At 48.3% G+C, this 24,512-nt stretch overlaps 1 protein-coding gene and 1 pseudogene across 1 annotated transcript in view; one reads left to right on the top strand and one right to left on the bottom strand.

The window, feature by feature from the left end:
- Positions 1–854: 854 nt before the first annotated feature.
- LOC144101838 (protein lin-52 homolog) overlaps positions 855–24,512 on the bottom strand; it is a 38,887-nt gene continuing 15,229 nt past the window's right edge. Inside the window, exons 3-4 of the mRNA XM_077635062.1 lie at positions 1,384–1,434; positions 855–972 (exon numbers count right to left, since the gene is read on the bottom strand). Of these exons, the coding sequence (XP_077491188.1) occupies positions 914–972; positions 1,384–1,434 (110 nt within the window). The 3' untranslated portion in view covers positions 855–913. The remainder of the gene's footprint in view (positions 973–1,383; positions 1,435–24,512) is intronic.
- Positions 22,008–23,948, top strand: LOC144116488 (uncharacterized; annotated as a pseudogene).

The raw sequence follows: 24,512 nt of genomic DNA, 5'->3' as shown, positions 1-24,512 counted from the left end.
TTTAGTAAATGAAACTGTCTATAAATGCCTTTGTGCTTGATTCACGTCATATTTTTCAAAAACATAGTGGTTTGGATACGTTTTTCCGAACAATGCGCTTTTTCCCACTTTTTGGGAAAAAAAAAACCTATAAGGTCTCCTGTAGATTACCTCTGACAGTAAAAAGAGTGACAGTTCCTGTATACAACAGGTGAACGACTTCCATTTCAATGAAGCAATCAAGAGCTTTGCAGTTACTGATAAATGGGCCCCCATGCCAAGAGATATTGTTAGGGGAGTTGATTTATACTCAGAAAAGGACAGAAAAGCTCTACAAAGATAACCACGAGCGTTTGTTTCTGCCCTTGCAACTGTAGCCGCCTTGGTCACGCTTTCTTATCATTTTACGAGTCTCAATATGGAGCCACTGTTTCAATATTTATCTTCAGGGGAAAGGTCAGGGGCAACCTCATCACAGTGTTCAGTGTAGGAAGAACTAGCCAGAAATTACTGCGCAGTAGTAGTGCCTGCTGCTCTCAACAAGCTCCTTATTGTCTACTGGGCATAGCTATAATGGCCCCAGAGTTTTGGAGAGAAATGCATTTGCACACTCTTTTCCCCACGCATCCTTTCATTGCTTTGACAGCATGAGAGAATGGCAGAATGGCCAAGAGCAGATCTTAAGCATGGTGGATGAAAGAAAGAGCATACATTTTGAATTGTAGCATTGTGATGTTCAATAGGTGTTATCATGCAGATATTCGTTGACAAAGAAATAGTATTTACTGTGGAAGGAATGCATTGTCACATGAAGGGACACCGGAAACTCGGGGCTGGGAAGGCTAGAGATCTGCCGCTCCCAAGTTTTCTTAAGGAAGGGTTAAGACTATCCAAATGGCACAGAAAGTTTAGAGGGGGGGGGGGGGGTCGCCCCTCAGGGTTGGGAAGACTCTGGTCCACTCAGCCCATTGGTTTCATGGTTCCGGTCACATGCTGAAAGAGGAACAAATGTAGAATATTGACTGCACAAAAAATGTTTAAACACAAGGAATGTGGCGTCATATGTGTTGTTTATTGAAGAGTAATGTACTATGAATATTTGAGTGTTACATGTTACAATTCTGCACAACAAAGCAGGTCTATGAGCATCTGTCTATATTTACTGCGAACAGCAATTATTTGCTCAACTACAATTGCACAAGTGTCACTTTCACTAACATGCAAAAGAAAATTTTCATCTAAATCTGCACTGTCTTTTGCAGTGTCCCATAAACTTATGCTTAATAGTCCTTCCATAAAGCTCTACACCTCCACTGTGACATAGAAGTGTTGCTCCTTTCCCTTGCCTGCCTTTTGCATAAACTCAGAATAGCAAAAAAAAATATTCTTTCTTTCGCTTCTCACCTTTGTCCTTGGAAAAGATATTCAAGGCACGGGCTCTTGTCATTTCGCGCACTGAAAAATAAAAACAAAGAAAAGGGAAGCTAAGTTATCACATGAATGCAGCACCCTGTCCTTACAATTTGTAAAATCGCTTATGCAAGACATACATCTCTTCTTTCTGGGTATTTTTGCATAGCAAAAGCCACTTAACTATCACAGTATAAGCCGTCACTGTGATGGAGGTGCAGCACTGGCATCCCTTAGTACATTAAGGTGGCAGATCGTACCTTCAGTTACAAAATTTTCCACCCAATGTGTCCACGGCTACAGTACTCGCTTCCAGAAGCAAAACCAATGTGTTCATTCTTCGATGAGAATTTGATTGCAAAAGAGAATTGTGCATCATATTGTCAACCAAGATTACCTCTCACCCACGCAAAGTGCTTTCCTAAACTAAAACATTTTTCGAGTTGAAAACATGCATCCGTTCCGCCTTCTGCGCTACTACTTTTCGTCATTAGTTTTTAAAGACGTTTTGACAAATGCAGCATCTCTGAAAACCAGACATCATAGTGTATACACACGTAATTATGAAGTGTGGTTTCCTCCAAGATTTTGTACCAACTAACGCAGTCGTTACAACATAACTTGCCATTTATTTTGAATGTATGCAAATGTGTAGCTAGTTACCACCTAAAGGAAAGGAAATGATAACATATTTTGTAAACAAGGAATAAGTGTCTGAATGTATTTGCTTGTTTAATTTTTTTTGTACGAATATAATGCAGTTTTTTGTTTTCTTCCTTGGTAATGTGATATTGTGCTGTATTTACAACTCTGAACATCTGTACTGACAACTTATGTAAAAGATATATTGTATAATTTCTCTGCACGTTTTGGTCGGTTGGTTAATGGGGCTTAACGTAGCGACTCAGGCTATGAGGGACGCCGTAGTGAAGGGCTAGGGAAATTTCGACCACCTTGGGTTCTTTAACGTGCACTCACATCGCCCAGTACACGGGCCTCTATGATTTCACTGCCATCGAAATTCGACCACTGCGGCCGGGATCTAATCCACGTCTTTCGGGTCAGCAGCCAAGCGCCATAACCTCTGAGTTACCACGGCAGCCCCTGCACGTTTTGTATTGTATGGTTTGTGTTTATCGCTTTTCTGTTGTCAATGTCGATAAGAATTAATGACACCTGTTCATGTCGAATCACGACTGCCATATACAAGGTTCACGGGCCTAGTCAAGCTGTCGACCCAGCTTTTAGCCCTTGACCCTTTCCAGAATGTAATACTTCTGAAAGAAATAAAGAACTGAATTGAATTCTTGATGCACACCACGGGACCTTATCATCCCATTGCGGGAGTAGAGAAATTCAAACTTGAAAGCACCACCTCCCAAGGAGCTCCGGGTAGACACCATGAACAGACACGTACAGGTGCTCACAGAATAATTCGGAACGCCGGACAGGCGGCCCCTCGTCGGTGAAGCGCGCCGGCGTAAGAATACGAAGACAGACTGCGCCTGCGCGGGCTCCCTAACAAGCGAGCCTCCTTCCCTAGTGAACCTAGATTACTGCTGCCTTGCTCCAAGAAGGCTAGTGCTAGGGGCTTCGTAGCTTTGAGGAGGAGGCTGGGCGAGCGGTGTCTGCGACGCGCTGCGTGTTGACGCGCTGTCCTCAATTCTGACACGCGCGGCTTGCTCGCGTTGCGTTGACGCCGGTTTCTGCGTTCATTTGGCGAGACAGTCACGCCCTCTGTCATTGGCGTCATGGCTAGCATAGAACTGCTGCTCATATTTTAAAACATGTAAGCCGGGTCTGGGAAATAACACTTCTTGCGCAATTCCTGCCTCAGTTTAATTTTCTATTTCGAATGAAGCGCCATTTTCGAAAAATAGCGAGTGTTCGTTGGTTGGTGCAAAATAATAGTAAAATGTTTTTTTTTCTTTCAACAAATTGAGCGTCCTGTTTCTCAGCACATATTTCATGCACAAAAATATTATGCAGCCGGCTCTTATTAGTTGTCACTTCAAGGTCCCTCACTGAGGTCGTACGAGTTGAATGCATAAAAATTTGCACTTCGGGCAAGGCAATGTAGAGTTATCTTTGTGTGCTTTCTTTTTGCTGTTCTGGGGAAAAATAAACCGAGCGTGATTCCTGCTTTGTATCTGCACAGCGCTGTCCGTACTGCTTTTGTTGTATTTAACTCGTAGGGCCTATACTCTTGATTTAAATCATATAGTCATGCCAACAAATGCAAACACGCGATCAAATGCAAGAATACTCGCCACATAGGGAGAAGCGAAGCTACCAGATACCACAAGGGCGCAGTGTAGAAATACCTGCGCCAGTTTAATACAGTGCTGGATGCATGAATAAAAGCCTCCTGTGGATGAAGTAGGCACTGAGAAATCCGCCACCTCCATTTATTTCTCGAACAGTTTTATTGCCGTTAGCCCTTTCACTCCCGCTGAAAAATCCGTCAAATCTTGGTCAAATGTTCCTTTTAATTCAGTATATAAAGTGAAGCTGGAGAAGTAATTGCGCAAGAAATAGACTTCGCACACCGGCTATCGAAACTCAAAGGGGGCTAGCAGTGCTATGGTAGCCAATCCGAAGAGCTCGTAATAATAATAATAATTGGTTTTGGGGGAAAGGAAATGGCGCAGTATCTGTCTCGTATATCGTTGGACACCTACTGCCATCGAAATTCGACCACTGCGGCCGGGATCTAATCCACGTCTTTCGGGTCAGCAGCCAAGCGCCATAACCTCTGAGTTACCACGGCAGCCCCTGCACGTTTTGTATTGTATGGTTTGTGTTTATCGCTTTTCTGTTGTCAATGTCGATAAGAATTAATGACACCTGTTCATGTCGAATCACGACTGCCATATACAAGGTTCACGGGCCTAGTCAAGCTGTCGACCCAGCTTTTAGCCCTTGACCCTTTCCAGAATGTAATACTTCTGAAAGAAATAAAGAACTGAATTGAATTCTTGATGCACACCACGGGACCTTATCATCCCATTGCGGGAGTAGAGAAATTCAAACTTGAAAGCACCACCTCCCAAGGAGCTCCGGGTAGACACCATGAACAGACACGTACAGGTGCTCACAGAATAATTCGGAACGCCGGACAGGCGGCCCCTCGTCGGTGAAGCGCGCCGGCGTAAGAATACGAAGACAGACTGCGCCTGCGCGGGCTCCCTAACAAGCGAGCCTCCTTCCCTAGTGAACCTAGATTACTGCTGCCTTGCTCCAAGAAGGCTAGTGCTAGGGGCTTCGTAGCTTTGAGGAGGAGGCTGGGCGAGCGGTGTCTGCGACGCGCTGCGTGTTGACGCGCTGTCCTCAATTCTGACACGCGCGGCTTGCTCGCGTTGCGTTGACGCCGGTTTCTGCGTTCATTTGGCGAGACAGTCACGCCCTCTGTCATTGGCGTCATGGCTAGCATAGAACTGCTGCTCATATTTTAAAACATGTAAGCCGGGTCTGGGAAATAACACTTCTTGCGCAATTCCTGCCTCAGTTTAATTTTCTATTTCGAATGAAGCGCCATTTTCGAAAAATAGCGAGTGTTCGTTGGTTGGTGCAAAATAATAGTAAAATGTTTTTTTTTCTTTCAACAAATTGAGCGTCCTGTTTCTCAGCACATATTTCATGCACAAAAATATTATGCAGCCGGCTCTTATTAGTTGTCACTTCAAGGTCCCTCACTGAGGTCGTACGAGTTGAATGCATAAAAATTTGCACTTCGGGCAAGGCAATGTAGAGTTATCTTTGTGTGCTTTCTTTTTGCTGTTCTGGGGAAAAATAAACCGAGCGTGATTCCTGCTTTGTATCTGCACAGCGCTGTCCGTACTGCTTTTGTTGTATTTAACTCGTAGGGCCTATACTCTTGATTTAAATCATATAGTCATGCCAACAAATGCAAACACGCGATCAAATGCAAGAATACTCGCCACATAGGGAGAAGCGAAGCTACCAGATACCACAAGGGCGCAGTGTAGAAATACCTGCGCCAGTTTAATACAGTGCTGGATGCATGAATAAAAGCCTCCTGTGGATGAAGTAGGCACTGAGAAATCCGCCACCTCCATTTATTTCTCGAACAGTTTTATTGCCGTTAGCCCTTTCACTCCCGCTGAAAAATCCGTCAAATCTTGGTCAAATGTTCCTTTTAATTCAGTATATAAAGTGAAGCTGGAGAAGTAATTGCGCAAGAAATAGACTTCGCACACCGGCTATCGAAACTCAAAGGGGGCTAGCAGTGCTATGGTAGCCAATCCGAAGAGCTCGTAATAATAATAATAATTGGTTTTGGGGGAAAGGAAATGGCGCAGTATCTGTCTCGTATATCGTTGGACACCTGAACCGCGCCGTAAGGGATGGGATAAAGAAGGGAATTGAAGAAGAAAGAAGAGGTGCCGTAGTGGAGGGCTCCGGAATAATTTCGACCACCTGGGGATCTTTAACGTGCACTGACATCGCGCAGCACACGGGCGCCTTAGCGTTTTTCCCGAGTTCCCGGGTTCGAACCCGGGAGCTCCGGATCAGTAGTCGAGCGCCCTAACCACTGAGCCACCGCGGCGGGGCGAAGAGCTCGTACACAATCATGGAAACCTCGGCTGCATCACAGAATGGATTCATATACCGTCGGCAAAGCGCCGTAAGCAGTCCACATGCGATTTGAGATTAACGTAGGCAGTGCGCGAAAATAGCACGTCACAGACACTGCACTGCTCCGCCCTCCTGTCCCTGCGCTAAGAGGCCCTTGCGCTAGCGTTCTGGAGCAGCAGAGCTAATCTAGGTTCACTAGGGAACGAGGCTTGCTCCTTAGGGAGCCAGCGCATGCGCAAGCCGCGGCTGTAATCTTCCGCCGGCGTCCGGCCGCCTTCGCGGTGTTCTGAATTATTCCGTGAGAACCTGTACAGTTGCATTGAAGTGCCGCATAAAAGTGCCAATACTGCCTTATAAAATTGTCTTATCTTCAGTCCTGCAAGTTAGCAATGCGGCTGCTAAACATTCACAAATTCCAAGTGTAGAAAATCACTGATAAGTTGCCAGTGGATAAATAAATTTGCAAAGAAATGGTGCGAAAAAACAGGATGGTGAAAGGGACACCAAATAAGCACACACTCCCACCTTTAACCACTGTGTTTTTTAACGCGACAGAGTTAGAGAGCTCCTTTAGCTGAAAAGCCTGTGTGGGCGTCGGCGGCGTTGGCCGTCGGCGAAAAATCCTCCTCCTCACACTCCTCCGCCCCCTCCTTTTCCTCTCATTACGGCGCGGTACGGGTGTCCAGCGAGAATTGTGAGACAGACGTCATTTCCTTTCCTTAAACCAATTGCTCACTTCATTTTCCTTCCCTTACGGCCCGGTTCGGGTGTCCACTGAGATATATGAGACAGGCGTTATTTCCTTAAATTGTCCATCGGGCCACGCGTCGCGCCGAACGGGCGATGGCGTTCCGTGCACTCCTTGGCAATGCCTCAACACGCTGTCGCGTCTCACTCTTAAAGACAAAGCTTAAGCGTCCTCCAAATTTTCCTGAAAGGGCATTGCGGCATCTTTGTTTTAGTGCAAGAATATAAATATTTACTTATTTCAGAGTTTCAAGGTAAATGTGCTTAATGAAACACGTTCGCGTTCATTCCTAAAATTCTAAAACAAGAAATTAAGATAGAAACTTTTTTTTCTTTCTGAGCTTTGGACATTTACATCTCTACCCGGGGGAACTCACCCGACAGAATCGCGCTGCGTGCTGCTTGTGCTGCATAGCAAGCACTTTCGGATGTCGTGCCCGGAACGTCGAGCAAAAAGAAAGCTCGGCAGCACTGCTGCGCGCCGTTTTGGACGCTAACGAGATGGAAAGGCCGGGAGGTACCATTCCATTGCCTAACCACTGCTAGCAGCAGCCCGAAGAGACGGCAGCTTTGGGTGCAGAAAGTGCGGATTGGCGAGCCACGCGACAGCGTCGATGGCCCTGTCTTCGCGGCATTTTCAAGGAGACGATTCCTTTCTTGCGGGATAAGGACTCGGTGCCGTTTTAGCTTTCTTTGGCTTTAATTGGACAACTATAGGGGGACAATCTTGGCTGATCGTTGCAACTGCGGCCGCGATGCAACCGTATAATGCTCGCACAATTGTTCCTCGTCGTAGCCCAAGCTGCAATGAAAGGCTATGGCAATCATCCAAGATAAATCCAGACAATGGTGATAAGGTGGCTCTGATATTTAATAAACTAAAGATAAACGACGACCTGTACATGTGGGACAAAAGCGAAAACAAGCGAGTGCTGCTAAAGCATGCTGAGCGTGCACCAGCCAAAAGTGCCGCAGGTGGCAGCGACTGACAACAGGCTTCAGCACCATTTACACTACTATGTATCGTTAACAAGTATCGTTAACAAAACCGATAAATTTGAAGAACTGTTGTTGCTGTACTCGCCGGATGTAGTTGTAATAACAGAAACATGGCTACATTCTGATATACACGACTCAGAAATAGTTCCCAGCTCCTACGCCTTGATCCGCTCAGTCCACAATGGGCGAGGAGGCGGCGCAGCCATTTCAATAAAAGAGAACCTCGTTTTCCAGAAAGAATGTGGCATACCAAACCACGAAAGTGTCTGGTGCACTGTCAACATTAAGGGCAACTTGGTACTAGTGGGCGGTATATACAGACGACCGAATGCACCAATCGATTACCTTCTTCAAATGCACGACTTCCTTCATAGCAAATTCAACGCTCGCACAAAATTCATCGTCACAGGCGATTTCAATTTGCCAGGTATCGACTGGACGAACTTAGCAATCGGAAAAAACGAAATAAATAACTGCGAAAAGCTTTTGGATATAATGTTTAGTTTTTCGCTATCTCAAGTGGTAAATGAGCCAACGCGGGTCCAAGGAACAGCAATTTCTGTACTAGATCGAGCCTTTGTGTCTAGTTTTCTCTGTCCTGAAATTAGTGTGGAAAACGGGATTTCGGACCATAAATTGCTCTTTCTCACTTTTCCTCACCTGCGCCACCACGCTGATCGTAATCACAGTAACTCATTCGTCACTAATAAAGACTACAGCAGGGCAGATGATGTAGGCATTATAGATCATCTAGAATCAATCCTCGACAGTTTTTCTTGTGCAGATTCCCGCTGTGTAAATAACCTATGGCTACAAGTAAAAGCAGCGATAACACATTGTGAGGCAAAATTTGTACCTACAAGGATAAAACGAACAAAAAGGAAAACCCCGTGGATTACACGTAATATCATTCATCTGAAACGTAGACTACAGCGTATGCGCAGAAGAAAAGGAAATAGCTTTCAGATAAGTGAACTTGCGAGCAAACTAAGACTGGAAATTAAGAACGCGCGGGAAATGTTCTCCTCAACAACTTTGTCTAATTTTATTACTCGAGATCCAGGAAAGTTCTGGCGGTATTTATCGGGCCCTGAGCCCCGTGTAACACAAATGGAAATAGGCGGTAGAGTGGTTACAGACCCCCATATTATCGCAAATTCTTTCAATCAACATTTCCAGTCTGTATTTTCGTGAGTTTGCTACAAGCACTATCATAAGTGAGCCACAATCACTGAGGCCGGATATCGTGATTACCGAGACGGGTATAGTGAACTTGCTTTTGCAGATTGATGTCAAAAAGTGTCCTGGTCCAGACAACATATCAAATACATTTCTGAAGCGATACGCGGAACAACTGGCCCCGTTTTTGCAGAAAATGTTCACACTTTCCCTAGAAACGGGCGCCCTTCCGTCCGACTGGCTATGTGCAAAGGTTATTCCAATTCACAAAAGCGGCAGCAGACTATCTGTAGATATGTATAGACCAATTTCATTAACTAGCTGCAGCTGCAAGCTATTAGAGCATATAATCAGCAAATCCATAACGTTTTTGGAAGAAAATAACTTAATTTACAGCAAACAACACGGCTTCAGAAAAGGACTGTCAACAATCACTCAGCTATTAGAAATAACAAATGATTTTGCACAAGTGATCGATTCCCAGCTTCAAGCAGATGCCATTCTGATCGACTTTAGGAAGGCATTTGATCTCCTTCTACATTCTAAATTAATCGGCAAGCTCCGTACTTTTGGCATTAACTCGAAAGTAATAACCTGGATAAAATCTTACCTCACAGGTCGCACGCAATATGTTGAAATGAATAATGCACAATCCGAACGACTGAACGTTTTCTCCGGGGTCCCACAGGGATCCGTCTTGGGACCGATCCTTTTCCTAATATATATCAATGATATCCATGCCTGCGCTGAACCTGGAATAACAATAAGGCTTTTCGCTGACGACTGCGTTCTGTACACTACGATACGTAGACCGGACGACCAGTTAAAATTAAATTCTTCTGTAAATAACATTGCCAGGTGGTGCGAAACATGGGGAATGGAAATTAATATCAACAAGACGTCTTGCATCTCATTTATCCGTAAAAAAGTGCCTGTTGTATATTCTTACAATTTATCAGGATCTAACATAATGAGGGCGGATACGGTGAAATATTTAGGTGTTACATTTACCCATAAGCTAAGCTGGAACACGCATATATCCAACACGTGTGCAAAAGCATTCAAACAGCTCGGGTTCCTCCGTAAAAAACTGTCAGCAGCTCCTCCTCATGTAAAGCTAACAGCCTATAATACACTCATAAGGCCCATCCTTGAATACGGCACCATCATTTGGAGCCCCCATCAGTCTTACCTCAGCGATCAACTCGAAAAAATTCAAAATAAGGCCCTCCGGTTTATTTATTCCTGCTACTCACGTCATGACAGCGTATCTTCCCTGCGAGCTAAAGCGCGTATCCCTACCCTTGCTTGTCGGCGACGCGTTGCTTCGATGAAGTTTCTTTTCATTCTTTACAATCATCGCATAAGACTTGATAAAAATCTGTACATCAAGGCACCTTATCATCGTTCGAAGCGGTTAAACCATGAAAAGTGCATCAGACCCATCCCAACGCGATGTAACACATAAATTCTCATTTTTTTCGTTAGCCATTGAAGAATGTAATAATCTGCCTCACGAATTCATGGACGACGTCTCTCTTGATATCTTTTTGAAAAACGTAGAGCCGTGTTTTTAAAAACAAAATTTACAATAAAAAGAACAAAATAGCATCGTCTTGACCTGATTGTATCGCTTCGTGGTTTCGTCGTTCTCCTTTCCAGTGTTTTAAATGCATCAAAATGAACGTGTATAGCAATGCGCATGTCCTTTGACCGTTGACGGTCTCAGCCTACTTGCTGTGGTCTTTTCTACTGCAGGCGCATGTTTTGTATCTCGTGTATGTTATACTGGATATGCTATTGTTTGTATATTAGTCCCATTATTTTGCCCAATCCTGTCAGAGCCTAACTAGGCTTACACTATGCCTAAATAAAAAAATAAATAAAAATAAAGCGCCGACATTTTAACTCTTTCCGTTTGATATTTTCGCAGTGTTGTGTCTGTTCATTTTAAACACCTGTGTTTCCCAATATGCAAAATATTTTTATTTATTTTATTTATGACATACTGCAGGCCGTGAGGCCCAAGCAGGAGTGGATTACAGAAACAGATCACAAATTGAGCAAAAATACCAAAATTCAAACAGAACACGAGCAGCGAGAAATGACATGAAAAGGCAAAAAACAAGCTAATGTGATGACCCCCATAATGCGCAGGTCCACACGGGACGGAGAGGCAAAGAGACACCGTATGGCTCAGTTTAAACAAACAGGTATATTCAATAATTACACATGATTAAGGTTATACATCAGAGGCTGGGGCGTCCGAGCTTACGTGCCGACGACTTCATGGGGGCGATGGAGTGGCTCCGGAGTTGGGCTCGAGCGGTTGCTGGCAGAAGCTGCACGCCGTCGGGCTTCGGCGCTGAAGGCCCTCTTGGCGAACGATGTCTTCCTGAGCGTCTATGCAGTAGAATTTCAATAGTCGTCCGTTTCTTCGAGGATGGTTCACAAACCCTTCCTCTAGTGTCGTTCGGCTTGGAAGATGAACAGGTGGCGAGCTTGTAGATGATGACAGCAGAGCATATTTTACAACATACATATGCAGATAGTTAAACTGGAAAAAGCAGAACTGAATTTACAAAAGAACAAACTTTGCACTACTTTACTCATCGACCGGGCAGGTTAGTGCCTAAGTAGCATCACATTACATGCTAAGCATGGAGCCCCAGCTCAGATTGGACTGCATCCGTTTACATGTGCTTTTAAGCACTTGATTAACAAAGGACTAAGGGCGGTCATTTCCAGTGGCCCGCCCAAAGCATCAATTCTCCAATCCAAAATAACATGCGAGATGGGGACCACCCCTTGGGTTGGGCTTAGCCTCGAACCCAGAGTCTGTTAACAATACAAACTAAATAAACAACAAAAACGCCACCACTCTCTCTCAAGTGAGAGTATACACAGGCTCTCTCTTCGGAGCTAATTCACTAGCGCCTGTCTTTCCACATTCTTGGCGAGTACTGCCTGTCCGCCATGACAGGTGTCCGTCACGGCCCTTCTGGGAAGCTGTGGGTGCCTTCCCGGCGATAGCCCACGACAAAGGGGGGCGAGGGAAAGAATGTTGTCTTCGCGGTAGCGCATAGCGTCGGCTGTGGTACGGCGCGCTCTGGCCCGCTGACAGCTCCCTTGTCCTGGAATGTGCCCGGAAATTGGGGAGGATAAAGCCTGTTTCCCCGGGGCGGCGGCGGGTCCGGTTGTTCTGGTCGTCACTCAAAGAGCATGGCTGGGTAATTGATGATGCCGCTGTCACGGGTCTCCGTCTACGCCGCGCCGTCGAACGTGGATCCTCGTAGCACACACGGAATGTCACACTCGCTCACCCTCCAGAAGAATGTTCTCCGAACATTTGAGTCCACGCAGCTCCCCTTGTCTTTCTGAATCGCCTCGCACAGTGCGTCCGACAAAACACTTTTCGCTGCACTCAACACCACTGCACAACACCATATGCCTCCGCTGTCAATACTGGCGTCTCCAGGGGCAGCACTGATCTTCTTTTACAGATAAACATGAAACTCAGCACCCAAGCCTCTCCTTTCTAGTCCAAACTGGACGAAATAAATTTACCACAGTTACAAAGGAGCTCCCACTTCTAGCACGATCACGGCACAGACAAAAATATAGATAACGAAAGGAAGTAGGCAGGTTCTGCATGCGCTCCGCACGCTCTCCTGTGAAGGTGTTACTTAATGACAGAAAGGTTTAACTACCAACTCCGATAACTTAACACATAAGCACATAGCAATGTTATGAGCTGTGGCATTACACAATTCTAACCAGTTCAAAACTCCGCTCTGTTTACGCCATTAGTCCGACTCAGCTTTCCGATTTCGCAGCGGATATCGGCCTTCATGAGTCATAATAAGTAAGTCTGTGCCCCTTTGTCTGCTTTGGGACTCGCGAGGGCTCGTGGCAGGAGCCTCTCCTGGCGTTATCTGCGCGGCAACCTCGCGCGCTTCTTCTTCTAGCAATGCATGAAGTAAATCCGGTGGCATTCTGGCCGTCACCTCTGGCGCCTGCCGAACAAATGCAGGAGAGGGCGTTTCTTGCGAACTATCTGCGCGCTCCGCTTCACTTCTGTCCCCATCAAAATTCGCGCTTTCCCTTTCCTCATTTCGTGAATACTGAACCGGTGCCGACTTGAGGCGATTTGCGTGTATCCTTATCAAACGCCGGTTCACGTCTCGGACTCTGAAGTTTACCGGAGAAAGCTTCTCGACAACCTCGCACGGTCCTCTCCACTTCGTCTGGAACTTACGAGCTAGCCCAATCTGCCTTTGGCAGTTTTCAATGTACACGCTGTCCCCCACATCAAACGGCGCGTCTCTAGCACTGCGATCGTGCACCTCCTTCCTGCGCTTCGCCGCTTTCTTTAAGGACTCCTTTGCGATGTCCCTCGCCACTTGCAAGCGCGATTCTAGCTCAACCTTATAGTCGTCCAGTGAAGCGTATGGGACACGACGGGGGCCCTCTGGCACTTCACTAGGCTGGTCCGGGTCTCGGCCGTAGAGAAGAAAGAATGGCGATTCGCCCGTGCTCTCGTGTGCTGCGGAATTGTAGGCAAACATTGCATACGGGAGCCACAAGTCCCAGTCCCGCTGGTCGCGCGAAACAAAATGCGACAGGAACCCGGCCACGGTTTGGTTCAGTCGCTCCACCGCGCCGTTGCAAGCCGGATGGTACGGTGTTGTCTGCTTCTTAGCGATCTTAAGCAGCTCGCAAACTCTCCTCATTAGCTGCGACACGAAGTTCGTTCCCCGATCTGTCAAGAGTTGCCTCGGGGGTCCATATCGGAGCACGATCTGTTCGATAAATGCTCTTGCAACCGTGTCTGCCTTCTGATCTGGGAGTGCTACCGCTTCCGCGTATTTTGAAAGGTGATCGACAAATACTAAAATGTACTTGTTTCCGGAAGTGGTCGTGGGCAAGGGGCCCATTATGTCCATACCTGTCCGCTCGAAGGGAGCCGAAACCTCAGGGAACGGCTGAATTGGAGCTGGTCTTCGTCCCTTGGGTGTTTTTCTTTCGAGACAGGAATGACACTTCGCACAGTAGTCTCTAACATCCTGTCGCATGCCACTCCAAAAGTACAAACGCTCCACACGCCTGCGTGTCTTCGCTACGCCAAAATGACCGGCGCATGGCACATCGTGAAACGCGCGAAGAACCCTTTCTGTCCACGACCGAGGTATGACGACTCTCTCCCAAGCGGTTTTCTCTGGTCTCCCTTTCCTGGTTGGCCTCGTGCGCCGACACAGGGTGCCGTCTTTGCCAATGAAATAACCTAGCTGTTCGGGGTGAGACGGTGCGCCCTCTAAGCTTTCGATTATTCGCTTCAGGTCAGGATCTTTGCACTGCTCTGTGCGTAATTCGGCGGGGTCGACTACGGGGACAAACTCATCTATAGCTGCCACGGCAGCTGTGCGGCTGAGTGCATCAGCATTCAGATGTGTCTTTCCTGACTTGTGCTCAACTTCAAAGCAGTATTCCTGCAGGTGTAGATTCCATCTAGCGAGTCGCGAGCTAGGGTCCCTGACACTCATCACCCATTTCAGAGGATGGCAGTCTGTGACTAGCTTGAATTTGCGGCCGTAAAGGTAGCATCTGAAGTGCTTTACTGCCCAGACAACGGCGAGGCACTCCCTTTCCGTAGCTCCGTACTTTTGCTCTGTGGGGCTCAGCTGTCGGCTAGCAAAAGCAATGGGATGTTCTTTGCCCTCGATAACCTGAGATAGCACGGCACCAACTGCGAACTTTGACGCATCTGTGGCCATAACGAAGGGCAAATTAAAATCCGGGTGGCGCAACAGCGGTGCACTCATTAGCTTCCTTTTCAGGGCCCCAAAAGCATCCTCCGCGTTTTCGTCCCAGCGAAAGGCGACATTTTTGGCCGTTAAGGCGGTGAGCGGCTTAGCGAGCTTGGCGAACTCCTCTATGTGCCTTCGGTAGTAACCGATCAGGCCGAGAAACTGCCGGACCTGGCGGACGCTAGTCGGGGATGGAAAATCCGAGACACACCTTAGTTTCTCAGGGTCCGGTCGCACGCCGCCAGCTGAAACAACGTGCCCGAGGTATTTCACCTTGTTTTGGGGGAATTGGCACTTAGAGGGCTTCAGCTTGAGACCCGCTCCTCTTAGTCGCACCAAAACCTGCTCAATATCGCGCAAATGGTTCTCAAAACTGTCACTGTATATGATAATGTCATCCATATACACGAAGCACAGCCTCCCCGGAAGACCTGCCAGGATAACATCAGCGGTTCTCTGCCAGACAGCAGGGCTGTTGGCCAGACCCATCGGCATTCTTTTCCATTCATAGTGCCCTGAGGGCGTGTTGAATGCCGTTTTCTCGGCATCTGCCGGATCCATTGCTATCTGCCAGAATCCCGCCGCCATGTCCACTACCGTGAAGTACCTGGCAGAGCCCAGCTGAGAAAGCGTCTCCTGTATATTGGGGATGGGGTATGGATCGATGCGAGTTACGGCATTTAGTTTGCGGTAGTCCACTACCAATCGATACGAGCCATCTGGCTTTTCCACCAATAGTGCTGGTGCTCCCCAGAGTGACTTTGAGTGTTCTACAATGCCGCGATCAATCAGGTCCTGCACCTGCCGCTCCATCTCCTCACGTTGGGAGTAAGGAATCCTGTACGCACGCTGGTAAACGGGCGATGAAGTGCCGGTTTCTATCCTGTGCTTTATAACGCCACAGCAGCCCAAATCCAGGTTGGACGCGGCGAATACCTCCGAGTAGTCGTTCAGCAAACCAGCCAGAGCCTCCCTCTCCCTGGATTTTACGTGAGAAAGATCGAACGACACCTTTGGAGGAGCAGCCGAAGGACTAGCATGCTCTAAAGTTGCGAGTACCGTATCGGTGGGCTCACGTTTCTCTATCGCAGAGGTGAAGAAAGCCAATGTTTTGTTCTTGGGAAGGCTCAGTGGCTGCTGGCTACAGTTAACCACCCGTAGGGGCACTCTGTGGGCGTCATTAACTGTCACGAGGCACGCGGCTGCCTTCAGGCCATTGCTGAGAGAGTCGACCGGCTCAAGCACTCCCACGGCGCCGCTCTCTACATCTGAAGGCACAAACGCGTACAAAATGTGCTCCGACCAAGGAAGGACGACCGCCTCCTCGACCAGCCTGACGGCAACCCGCGAATATACCTTCTCTAATGATCCCACTGTTTGACGGGTGTCAATATCGGTAATGCGAATCTCAGCCCCTCTCCTATTCAAAAACGAAACTTTTGAGCCGCCCGCATTAACCTCTTCCTCAGAGAATGACACTACTACCTTCCTTTTTCTCAAAAAATCCTGCCCTAATATACCTGACACTCCGTTTGGCAGAGACACCGTGTCCGGGCATACGTAGCAGGGGTGCTCCAATGCAATTCCGCCGAGAGAGAAGTGTAACCGGTAGAGTCCACTTATGCCAAGAGGATCCCCCGTTATGCCTACAAATTTGGTTGCCATACCACCAGACGCTTCCAACACCTCGCGGTCCCCCTTCCTTCGAAGCGTGTTAAAACTGCTCTCCTTAAGCAATGTCACCTTTGACCCCGTATCTATCAACAATTCCATACAACAACCATTTAACTTGCAACGCACAACAGGGCATGCCTCGTCGGCCACACAAACTACCACCACATCATCATCTACTGCTCCCTCCCCACGCTCCTCAGGCTGGGGAGGACTAACTAGTTTTTTGACTCGGTATCTGGAGCCCCGCTGTAGGCTTGCTTAGGGCGTGTCTCGCCTGCTTCTCTTTGTGGCTCCCCACGGCGCACGTTTTGGCAGAACCTGGCGATGTGTCCGCGACCCTGGCAAGCGAAGCATACGATTTCTTCAAAATCTCGCATACCGCGCCTGTAGCTTTGTGGCGGTCTCCGGTTTCCAGCGAATGGGCGCTGTTGAGCGCGCGCTTCAACCTGGCATTCTACCTGCTGAGATAGCAGCTGTTCTAAGCGATCTAACCGCTCTGTCAAGAGAGCAACCTCAGGGTTGAGCACCGCTCTCTCTATGACGCGTACTCTCGCTGCGGCTGTCGTTAACGCCTCATTTTGTTCCTCATCCAATGCGGCCTCCACGGCTTGGTCGAAATTGCTCGGCTTGCGCGAGAGCACGAACCGCCGCACGGGGTCTTGCAGACCAGCCACGAACAAAGCGGTCATTTCCTCTTTAAGTATATCCTCCGCGTATTTCTTCTTAAGCTGGTCTCCTTCCTCCTCCCTGCTTAACGTATCGCGCGCTAAGCGCTGAAGCCGCGACGCAAACGTTCGCACGTCCTCCCCTACCATCTGTCCGGCGTCACGGAACCTCTGTACTCGCACGTGACGTGGTTCAGTGTCAAAATGCTCAAACGCGAGCTTCTTAAATTCCGCAAATGATTTTGTGGATTTTACTTTTTCGTCTCGCCATGCAAAATCATGAGCAGCTCCTGCCATCTTACACCTCGCCATTCCCAGCATTTGAGCATCGGACCATCCCCCCATTTTCCCAATCTCTTCTAGCATGGAAAAGAAATCGCAGATTGGAACCCCTGTCTTATCTCCCGTAAACGTCGGAATGACGCTTCCTAATGCCAGCATGCTTGCTCCGAGCGACGGCTGTGGAGTGGGAGCTCCCTCAGATACAGTCATTTTTTTTTCAAGCCCTCCAGTGCCTCAAGCCTCTCAAATGGGGGTAAAAGTCCCACAATCAGTCCCGTGATTCCCTTTTGATTACAATTTTGAAGTCATGAATGTCACAGCATTCAGAGGACATTTGCTTTCAAAACCCCACTCCTGACACCAGTGTGATGACCCCCATAATGCGCAGGTCCACACGGGACGGAGAGGCAAAGAGACACCGTATGGCTCAGTTTAAACAAACAGGTATATTCAATAATTACACATGATTAAGGTTATACATCAGAGGCTGGGGCGTCCGAGCTTACGTGCCGACGACTTCATGGGGGCGATGGAGTGGCTCCGGAGTTGGGCTCGAGCGGTTGCTGGCAGAAGCTTCACGCCGTCGGGCTTCGGCGCTGAAGGCCCTCTTGGCGAACGATGTCTTCCTGAGCGTCTATGCAGTAGAATTTCAATAGTCGTCCGTTTCTTCGAGGATGGTTCACAAACCCTTCCTCTAGTGTCGTTCGGCTTGGAAGATGAACAGGAGGCGAGCTTGTAGATGATGACAGCAGAGCATATTTTACAACATACATATGCAGAGAGTAAACTGGAAAAAGCAGAACTGAATTTACAAAAGAACAAACTTTGCACTACTTTACTCATCGACTGGGCAGGTTAGTGCCTAAGTAGCATCACATTACATGCTAAGCATGGAGCCCCAGCTCAGATTGGACTGCATCCGTTTACATGTGCTTTTAAGCACTTGATTAACAAAGGACTAAGGGCGGTCATTTCCAGTGGCCCGCCCAAAGCATCAATTCTCCAATCCAAAATAACATGCGAGATGGGGACCACCCCTTGGGTTGGGCTTAGCCTCGAACCCAGAGTCTGTTAACAATACAAACTAAATAAACAACAAAAACGCCACCACTCTCTCTCAAGTGAGAGTATACACAGGCTCTCTCTTCGGAGCTAATTCACTAGCGCCTGTCTTTCCACATTCTTGGCGAGTACTGCCTGTCCGCCATGACAGGTGTCCGTCACGGCCCTTCTGGGAAGCTGTGGGTGCCTTCCCGGCGATAGCCCACGACAAAGGGGGGGGGGGGAGGGAAAGAATGTTGTCTTCGCGGTAGCGCATAGCGTCGGCTGTGGTACGGCGCGCTCTGGCCCGCTGACAGCTCCCTTGTCCTGGAATGTGCCCGGAAATTGGGGAGGATAAAGCCTGTTTCCCCGGGGCGGCGGCGGGTCCGGTTGTTCTGGTCGTCACTCAAAGAGCATGGCTGGGTAATTGATGATGCCGCTGTCATGGGTCTCCGTCTACGCCGCGCCGTCGAACGTGGATCCTCGTAGCACACACGGAATGTCACACTAACACAAAAAGCAGAAAAAAACTAACAATGCCTCGAGACCCGCGCTGCGCGCACCGTCGTGCATCCGCGCCCCGACTCCAACGTATCAGTGCACGCCGCAGTGTACAAAGACGTGAGCAGGCTTGTATCGAAGCGCTCGAGGCGACGAGAGCGGCATCACAGACGCTCGTGATGCCGGCAGGCTCCAGAAAAAACTCGAGACGTGTCGGGACGGGGGAAATCGGGTTTTCCACAAGCCCTGCTTTTAGCTGTAAACCCCAAGGCGTGCTTGCGTTTTTCTCACTTTCCCTCTGTGTAGAAACACTCAGCTCTGGCGACGTTGACATCGCTAACAACGTCCTTGAGGAGGGGGTGGGGCGACGATCGTGTGCGGTTTAATGCGGTTCGGCTTGCACAGCGGACGTTTGCAGGCACCGGTAGACGATCTTCATTTCGTCATCGATTCTGTTTTGTAGCGAAAGCTACATTGGCCACGAACTTCAATTTCGCTGTGGCACTCCTGAGGAGGAGGCACAGAGTCGTTGCCTAGCAAGGGATGCAGCTGGCGGACGCCGCGCCATCTGGCATGACGTCAAACCGCGAGCCTCGCCGCGGAGCCGCCCTTACGCGCTTAACTGGTAACCAACGTATTCGGTGGCGCTATCTGTAAAAGCCACTGAAAACCCCCTTACACTCACGGAATAAAGAAAAAACCTGTATCGAGGCTGGGAACCGAACCAGGGTATCTGGCTTTTAAGGAGACTAAAGCGCCTAGATCAGAAAAGCTCATGAAGGAAATTAAGCCATGACGGCTCAGGTTTTCATCATGAATAAAGACGCATCTAGTGAGAGCGCTTTGGCTACGTATATCCTGGCCTAACAGAGCTAGGCCATCAGCAATTTTTTGACGGCCAGACTAGTAATCAATGTGTGCATACTGTGTCAAAAATACGCAAATTAGATCACATAAAATATCTTTACGAGAAAGCAGATGCAACTGGTACCGCTGAACAAAGCCAGCAAACAAGCGCATTGCCTGGCAAGTGTAGCATGAAAGATTGACAATGCACACTAGTCATTCGGAGCCTTTACTGAAAATTTCCAAAGTTCTCATATAATGCAGCGCGTCACTGATCCCATCAAGAGTCACGTTTCTTTAATGCAAGCGCCCGCAAGCATATCGAACTGCACTAGAAATTCTCGCTATAGTGCCCAGAAAAGTGTGCTCTCTGCCGAATCGCCACACACACTAAACCAAGGTAGCCAGCACGGTGTTCCGAGCCGAACACGGTCGTACTTAACGGGCACGCGTTTGTGTATCGCTCGTTGCATTAGTAACTGTGACGCCCAGCGGGAAGAATTTCGCTCGGGCACTTTTAAAGATTCCCAGGTGGTCGAAATTATTCCGGAGCCCTCCACTACGGCACCTCTGTCTTCCTTTTTTCATTCAGTCCCTCCTTTATCTCTTCCCTTGCGGCGCGGTTCGGGTGTCCACCGAGATAAGTGAGACAATAGACCATATGCGAAATGCGCAGCGCCATCTCGTTCACAAGTTGAGAGTTAGGTCCGCCATCTTAGAAACGGCGAGGAAGCAGCATAACCGCCATTACTCTATGGGAAGCGGAGACTGTATGCGCAAGGCCCGCGCGGATTCACAAGCCGCAGATCGACCCACACCGTATAGCGAAAATGCCAACGTACTGCTGTGTCCCTGGTGTAAACAGCGAGGACCGAAGGATCCAGGCGGTAACAAGGTGCGTGGTATCTACCTTCACACCCATGTAATCTGTGCCCGAGAGGTAGGGAAACATCGGACGTACCCGGTACCCCTTATTAATAGTCGTCTCGGTGAAAAAAAGATAAATAACCTCGAGTTGACTACAAATGACAGTACCGGTTAGAGAAGTACCGTGTTGTACCTTAACCGATGTTAGTGAAAGTTGTGAAAGGCTTCCTTTCCTTCTTGCGTCAACCCCGCGGTGTGCCCGTGTTATCTGCATGTACAGCAGCACTTTTTTTACCCAACAGCCATCACAGCAACCGTGTCGTTAGAGCAAATTCAGATGCTGTGAATGTGCAAAGGCTGTAAATATTAGGGACATGGCGCTCGCTCTTGTAAGCCCGTGGTCACAAGGGCGTGCATTAATGCCGAGCTTTGCTCAGGTACAGGCTAACCTTCGCGCCGCGATTGAGATGCCGGATAGTGCGGATAAAGCGGTGAACGCACATTCTCGCGCCAGTGGAGCACGGGGACTTACGATCGTGATCAATTATCGCTCTTACGCGGTCCAACTAACCGAACCGCACCGAGTTTGCCGAGCTCTAGCGCACAACCCGATCGCCTACGATTGCGGCCGATCGCAATTTGTTTCATAATCCGCATCGCGAAAAATCGCGATCAAAAGCGCCCGCTAGACAAATATGTATATTGACCACAACAGCCTGGTAACAAGCACTTGCACCGTTGCGGTTCAGCTATGTTTATTATTAGGCGGAGTATTTTTAAATGTCGCGCGCTGGTCAAAATATTCATGTATAGCAAATAGAGGTTACTGACGAATTATTTATTGATACAGGTTTTAACTACATGTGCATCTCTTGAAACTTTCAGGTTTCTTATCATCGCTTCCCAGGAGGTGCCACATTATACAAAAAGTGGATCATTGCCATCAAACGCGACGAAGGAAAATACTTCAAAGTGACAAAATGCACAAGAGTGTGTTCAAGGCATTTCCTGCCATCAGACTTTATTCCTGGTGTATCATGCGGCAACAACGTACTGCGACAAACAGCCTGCCCCAGTGTGTTCAGCTTTGGCAAAAAGCAACAGCTTCGCAAATCACCCATGAAGCGAACATTGAGCGCCTGTCCACAAGCACATCAGATTTCAGATCAAGCTGTCGCTCAAGCACTGACTCTAGAAGACAGTGCAGCAGAATTTTTTGGTGACCAGTCTACTGATCGATCGTCTGCAGCAGCTCTAGAGTCTGAAGCACCTGAAACAGAGAAAGACACCGCCAGTTTTTCACCTGCTTCTGGTACAACCCCTTTATTAGGTAGTGGCGAGCCTATCAGTGAAGTGGAACTTCTCAAGGGTGTGGTTGCCACACAGGCAAATGAAATAGACAGGCATAAATATGAATGTGAAGTCCTCCAGGAGCAGCTGCTCCAGACGAAGCAAGAGTTGCACTTTTGAAGAAAAAGAAATTAGAACAAGCTTTGGCATTGACCATTTTAAGCACTCAAATGAGGACTTCCTTGCTTACACAGGAATACCATCATACCAGCACTTCCTGGCATTGATGACTTACATCAACCCCGGAAAGAATGGGAGTAATGTTTTGAGGAATGCTGGCATCAAAGCCACCGGAGGCTGACGGCGGAAGCTGACGGCAGAAAATGAACTGTTCCTCGTACTTGTAAGGCTTCGTCTCGGCCTCTTTGAGCATGACCTGGCACACAGATTTAGGATCACTCAGTCAACAGTGTCACGTATATGTGTGTCTTGGATTAACTTCATGTACAGCCGCGGTCAAAAATACGCGGCCCACGGCTCCGGTGCAAGGAGCGGCTGCGGGACCGCACCGCGGCGCTGCTACCTCCGTCGGGCTACGTCGGTCGCTGGCTGCGAGGGTGCACAGTGACGACAAAGCTTCGCCCTCACTCTCTCCTGGGAACGCAACACGGCTGATGATTGTCAAGTGCGGCGTTCTGCTGAAGGGGAGTGCGCGCGGTTCGCCGTTGCCGCCTCGATTCTGCTTCGCTCTCGTATGTCCCGCGCGCCCATGCGTGGTGAGCCTTGGTGCAAGGGCATTACGGTCCTCAAGAAATAGCGCAGAACAAGTTATTGTCGCGTCAGGACCCCGGTCTGTGAACTCGGTGAAGGCCTGTTTTGTTTCTGGTGGTGTGTTACTCGTAATTTCGTTGCAGCAGGAACGTGCTTAGATTTTTTCTAGCTTTGAATTAACAATTTTAAAGGAGCGAGCTCCAGCTACTAGTTAGAGTTAACCCGACCAAGCACCGGGCGCTGGAGTGCGGCGTACACGAACGCGAGACGCGCGTAAGTATGGAATGCGAACCGAACTCGGACGCGTCGCAGGCTGACGCACTTAGTCGAACGCGCGCCTGCCGTAGCCAGTCTGTGCATAGGGAATACGAGATATCCGAGTTGGCGATGAAAGTCACACGCAGCACGCATTGCAGAGCTCTCTTTCGCACGGACCGTCAGCCGCGAAACAGTTGAACGCTGCACTTAACATTCATCAGCCGTGTGGCGTGCTCAGGGAAGAGTGAGGGCGAAGCTTTGTCGATACTCTCTACACCCTCGCACTGAGCGCCCGACGCAGGTAGCAGCGCCGCGGTGCGGCCCCGCAGCCGCTCCTTGCGCCGGAGCCGTGGGCCGCGTATTTTTGACCGCGGCTGTACATAGGACTCTGCACACTACCACTCTGGGTATCACGAGCTGTAATAGATGCAACAATGCCTGCAACATTCAGCACGTATCCAACAACCAGGGTTATTTTGGATGCAACAGAGATAAAGTGTGAGGTGCCCTCCTCACTGTCTCTCCAGTCGAGCTCCTACTCTACTTACAAGATTTCAAATACCTTTAAAGGCCTCATTGGTGTTTCACCAAATGGCTTAGTGAGCTTTGTTTCAGAGCTGTACACAGGTTCTATATCAGACAGGGAGGCCGTACTGAAAAGTGGATTTCTGAACCTCAAGTTTGACAAAAATGATTCTGTCATGGCAGACAAGGGGCTCTCGATTGAGGACCTTTTGGCAAGCAAAAATGTCAAGCTGAGGATTCCACCATTTCAGCACAGGAATGCCCTCTCTGAACAACAAGTCAGGGAAACTAAGGAGATTGCTTCATTGAGGATCCATGTAGAAAGGAGGATAAGAAGGGTCAAATCATTTCATATATTTGATCGCCGATCCCACTCACACTGGCTCCCATAATCAACCAAATCTGGACTGTGGCTGCTATTCTCACAAACTTTGAAAGCCCTTTGAGCAAACCCTCACAACCAAGCAGGCAACACCTGGCACCTCCAACAGAGCTAATGAATGAATAACTTAAAGGATGACCTCTATTCACTGCCTCAAACCATGAAGCAAGATAACACCAGGAGCAGAAACTTCCCTCACCCCCACAATCAGAGGACACAAGGACTAGAGTATTACAACTCAGATTCTGTGCAATCCTGTACGAAAAACAAGTGTAATAAAGGGAAACTAGAGTGATGCACTAAACTGTGCTGTACTGATGGGTCACACTCATGAAAGCGACCACTTGGCCCCTAGATGAATGACCAAAATTTTGCTCCTTAAAATGGGCTGGTGCCATCATGGCGGTAGGAATTTCGGTTCATTTTGTTTGGGAAGTGGCCACAAAATGCAGGCTTGCAGACTATGCAGGCGTGCCTGTTTTAATACGTTTGCATTGTAACATAAATGTAACTGTGTGTGTGTGCGTGCGTGTGTGTGTGTGTGTGTGTGTGTATGCGTGTGCGTGCGTGCGTGCGTGTGCGCGTGTGTGCGCGTGCGCGTGCGTGCGTGTGTGTGCGTATATATATATATATATATATATATATATATATATATATATATATATATATATATATATATATATATATATA

Source organism: Amblyomma americanum, chromosome 1 (assembly GCF_052857255.1).
Source record: "Amblyomma americanum isolate KBUSLIRL-KWMA chromosome 1, ASM5285725v1, whole genome shotgun sequence".
NCBI classification, from domain to species: Eukaryota; Metazoa; Arthropoda; class Arachnida; order Ixodida; family Ixodidae; genus Amblyomma; species Amblyomma americanum.
The sequence above is the reverse complement of the archived record's forward strand: the minus strand, read 5'-3'. Positions and strand labels throughout refer to the sequence as shown.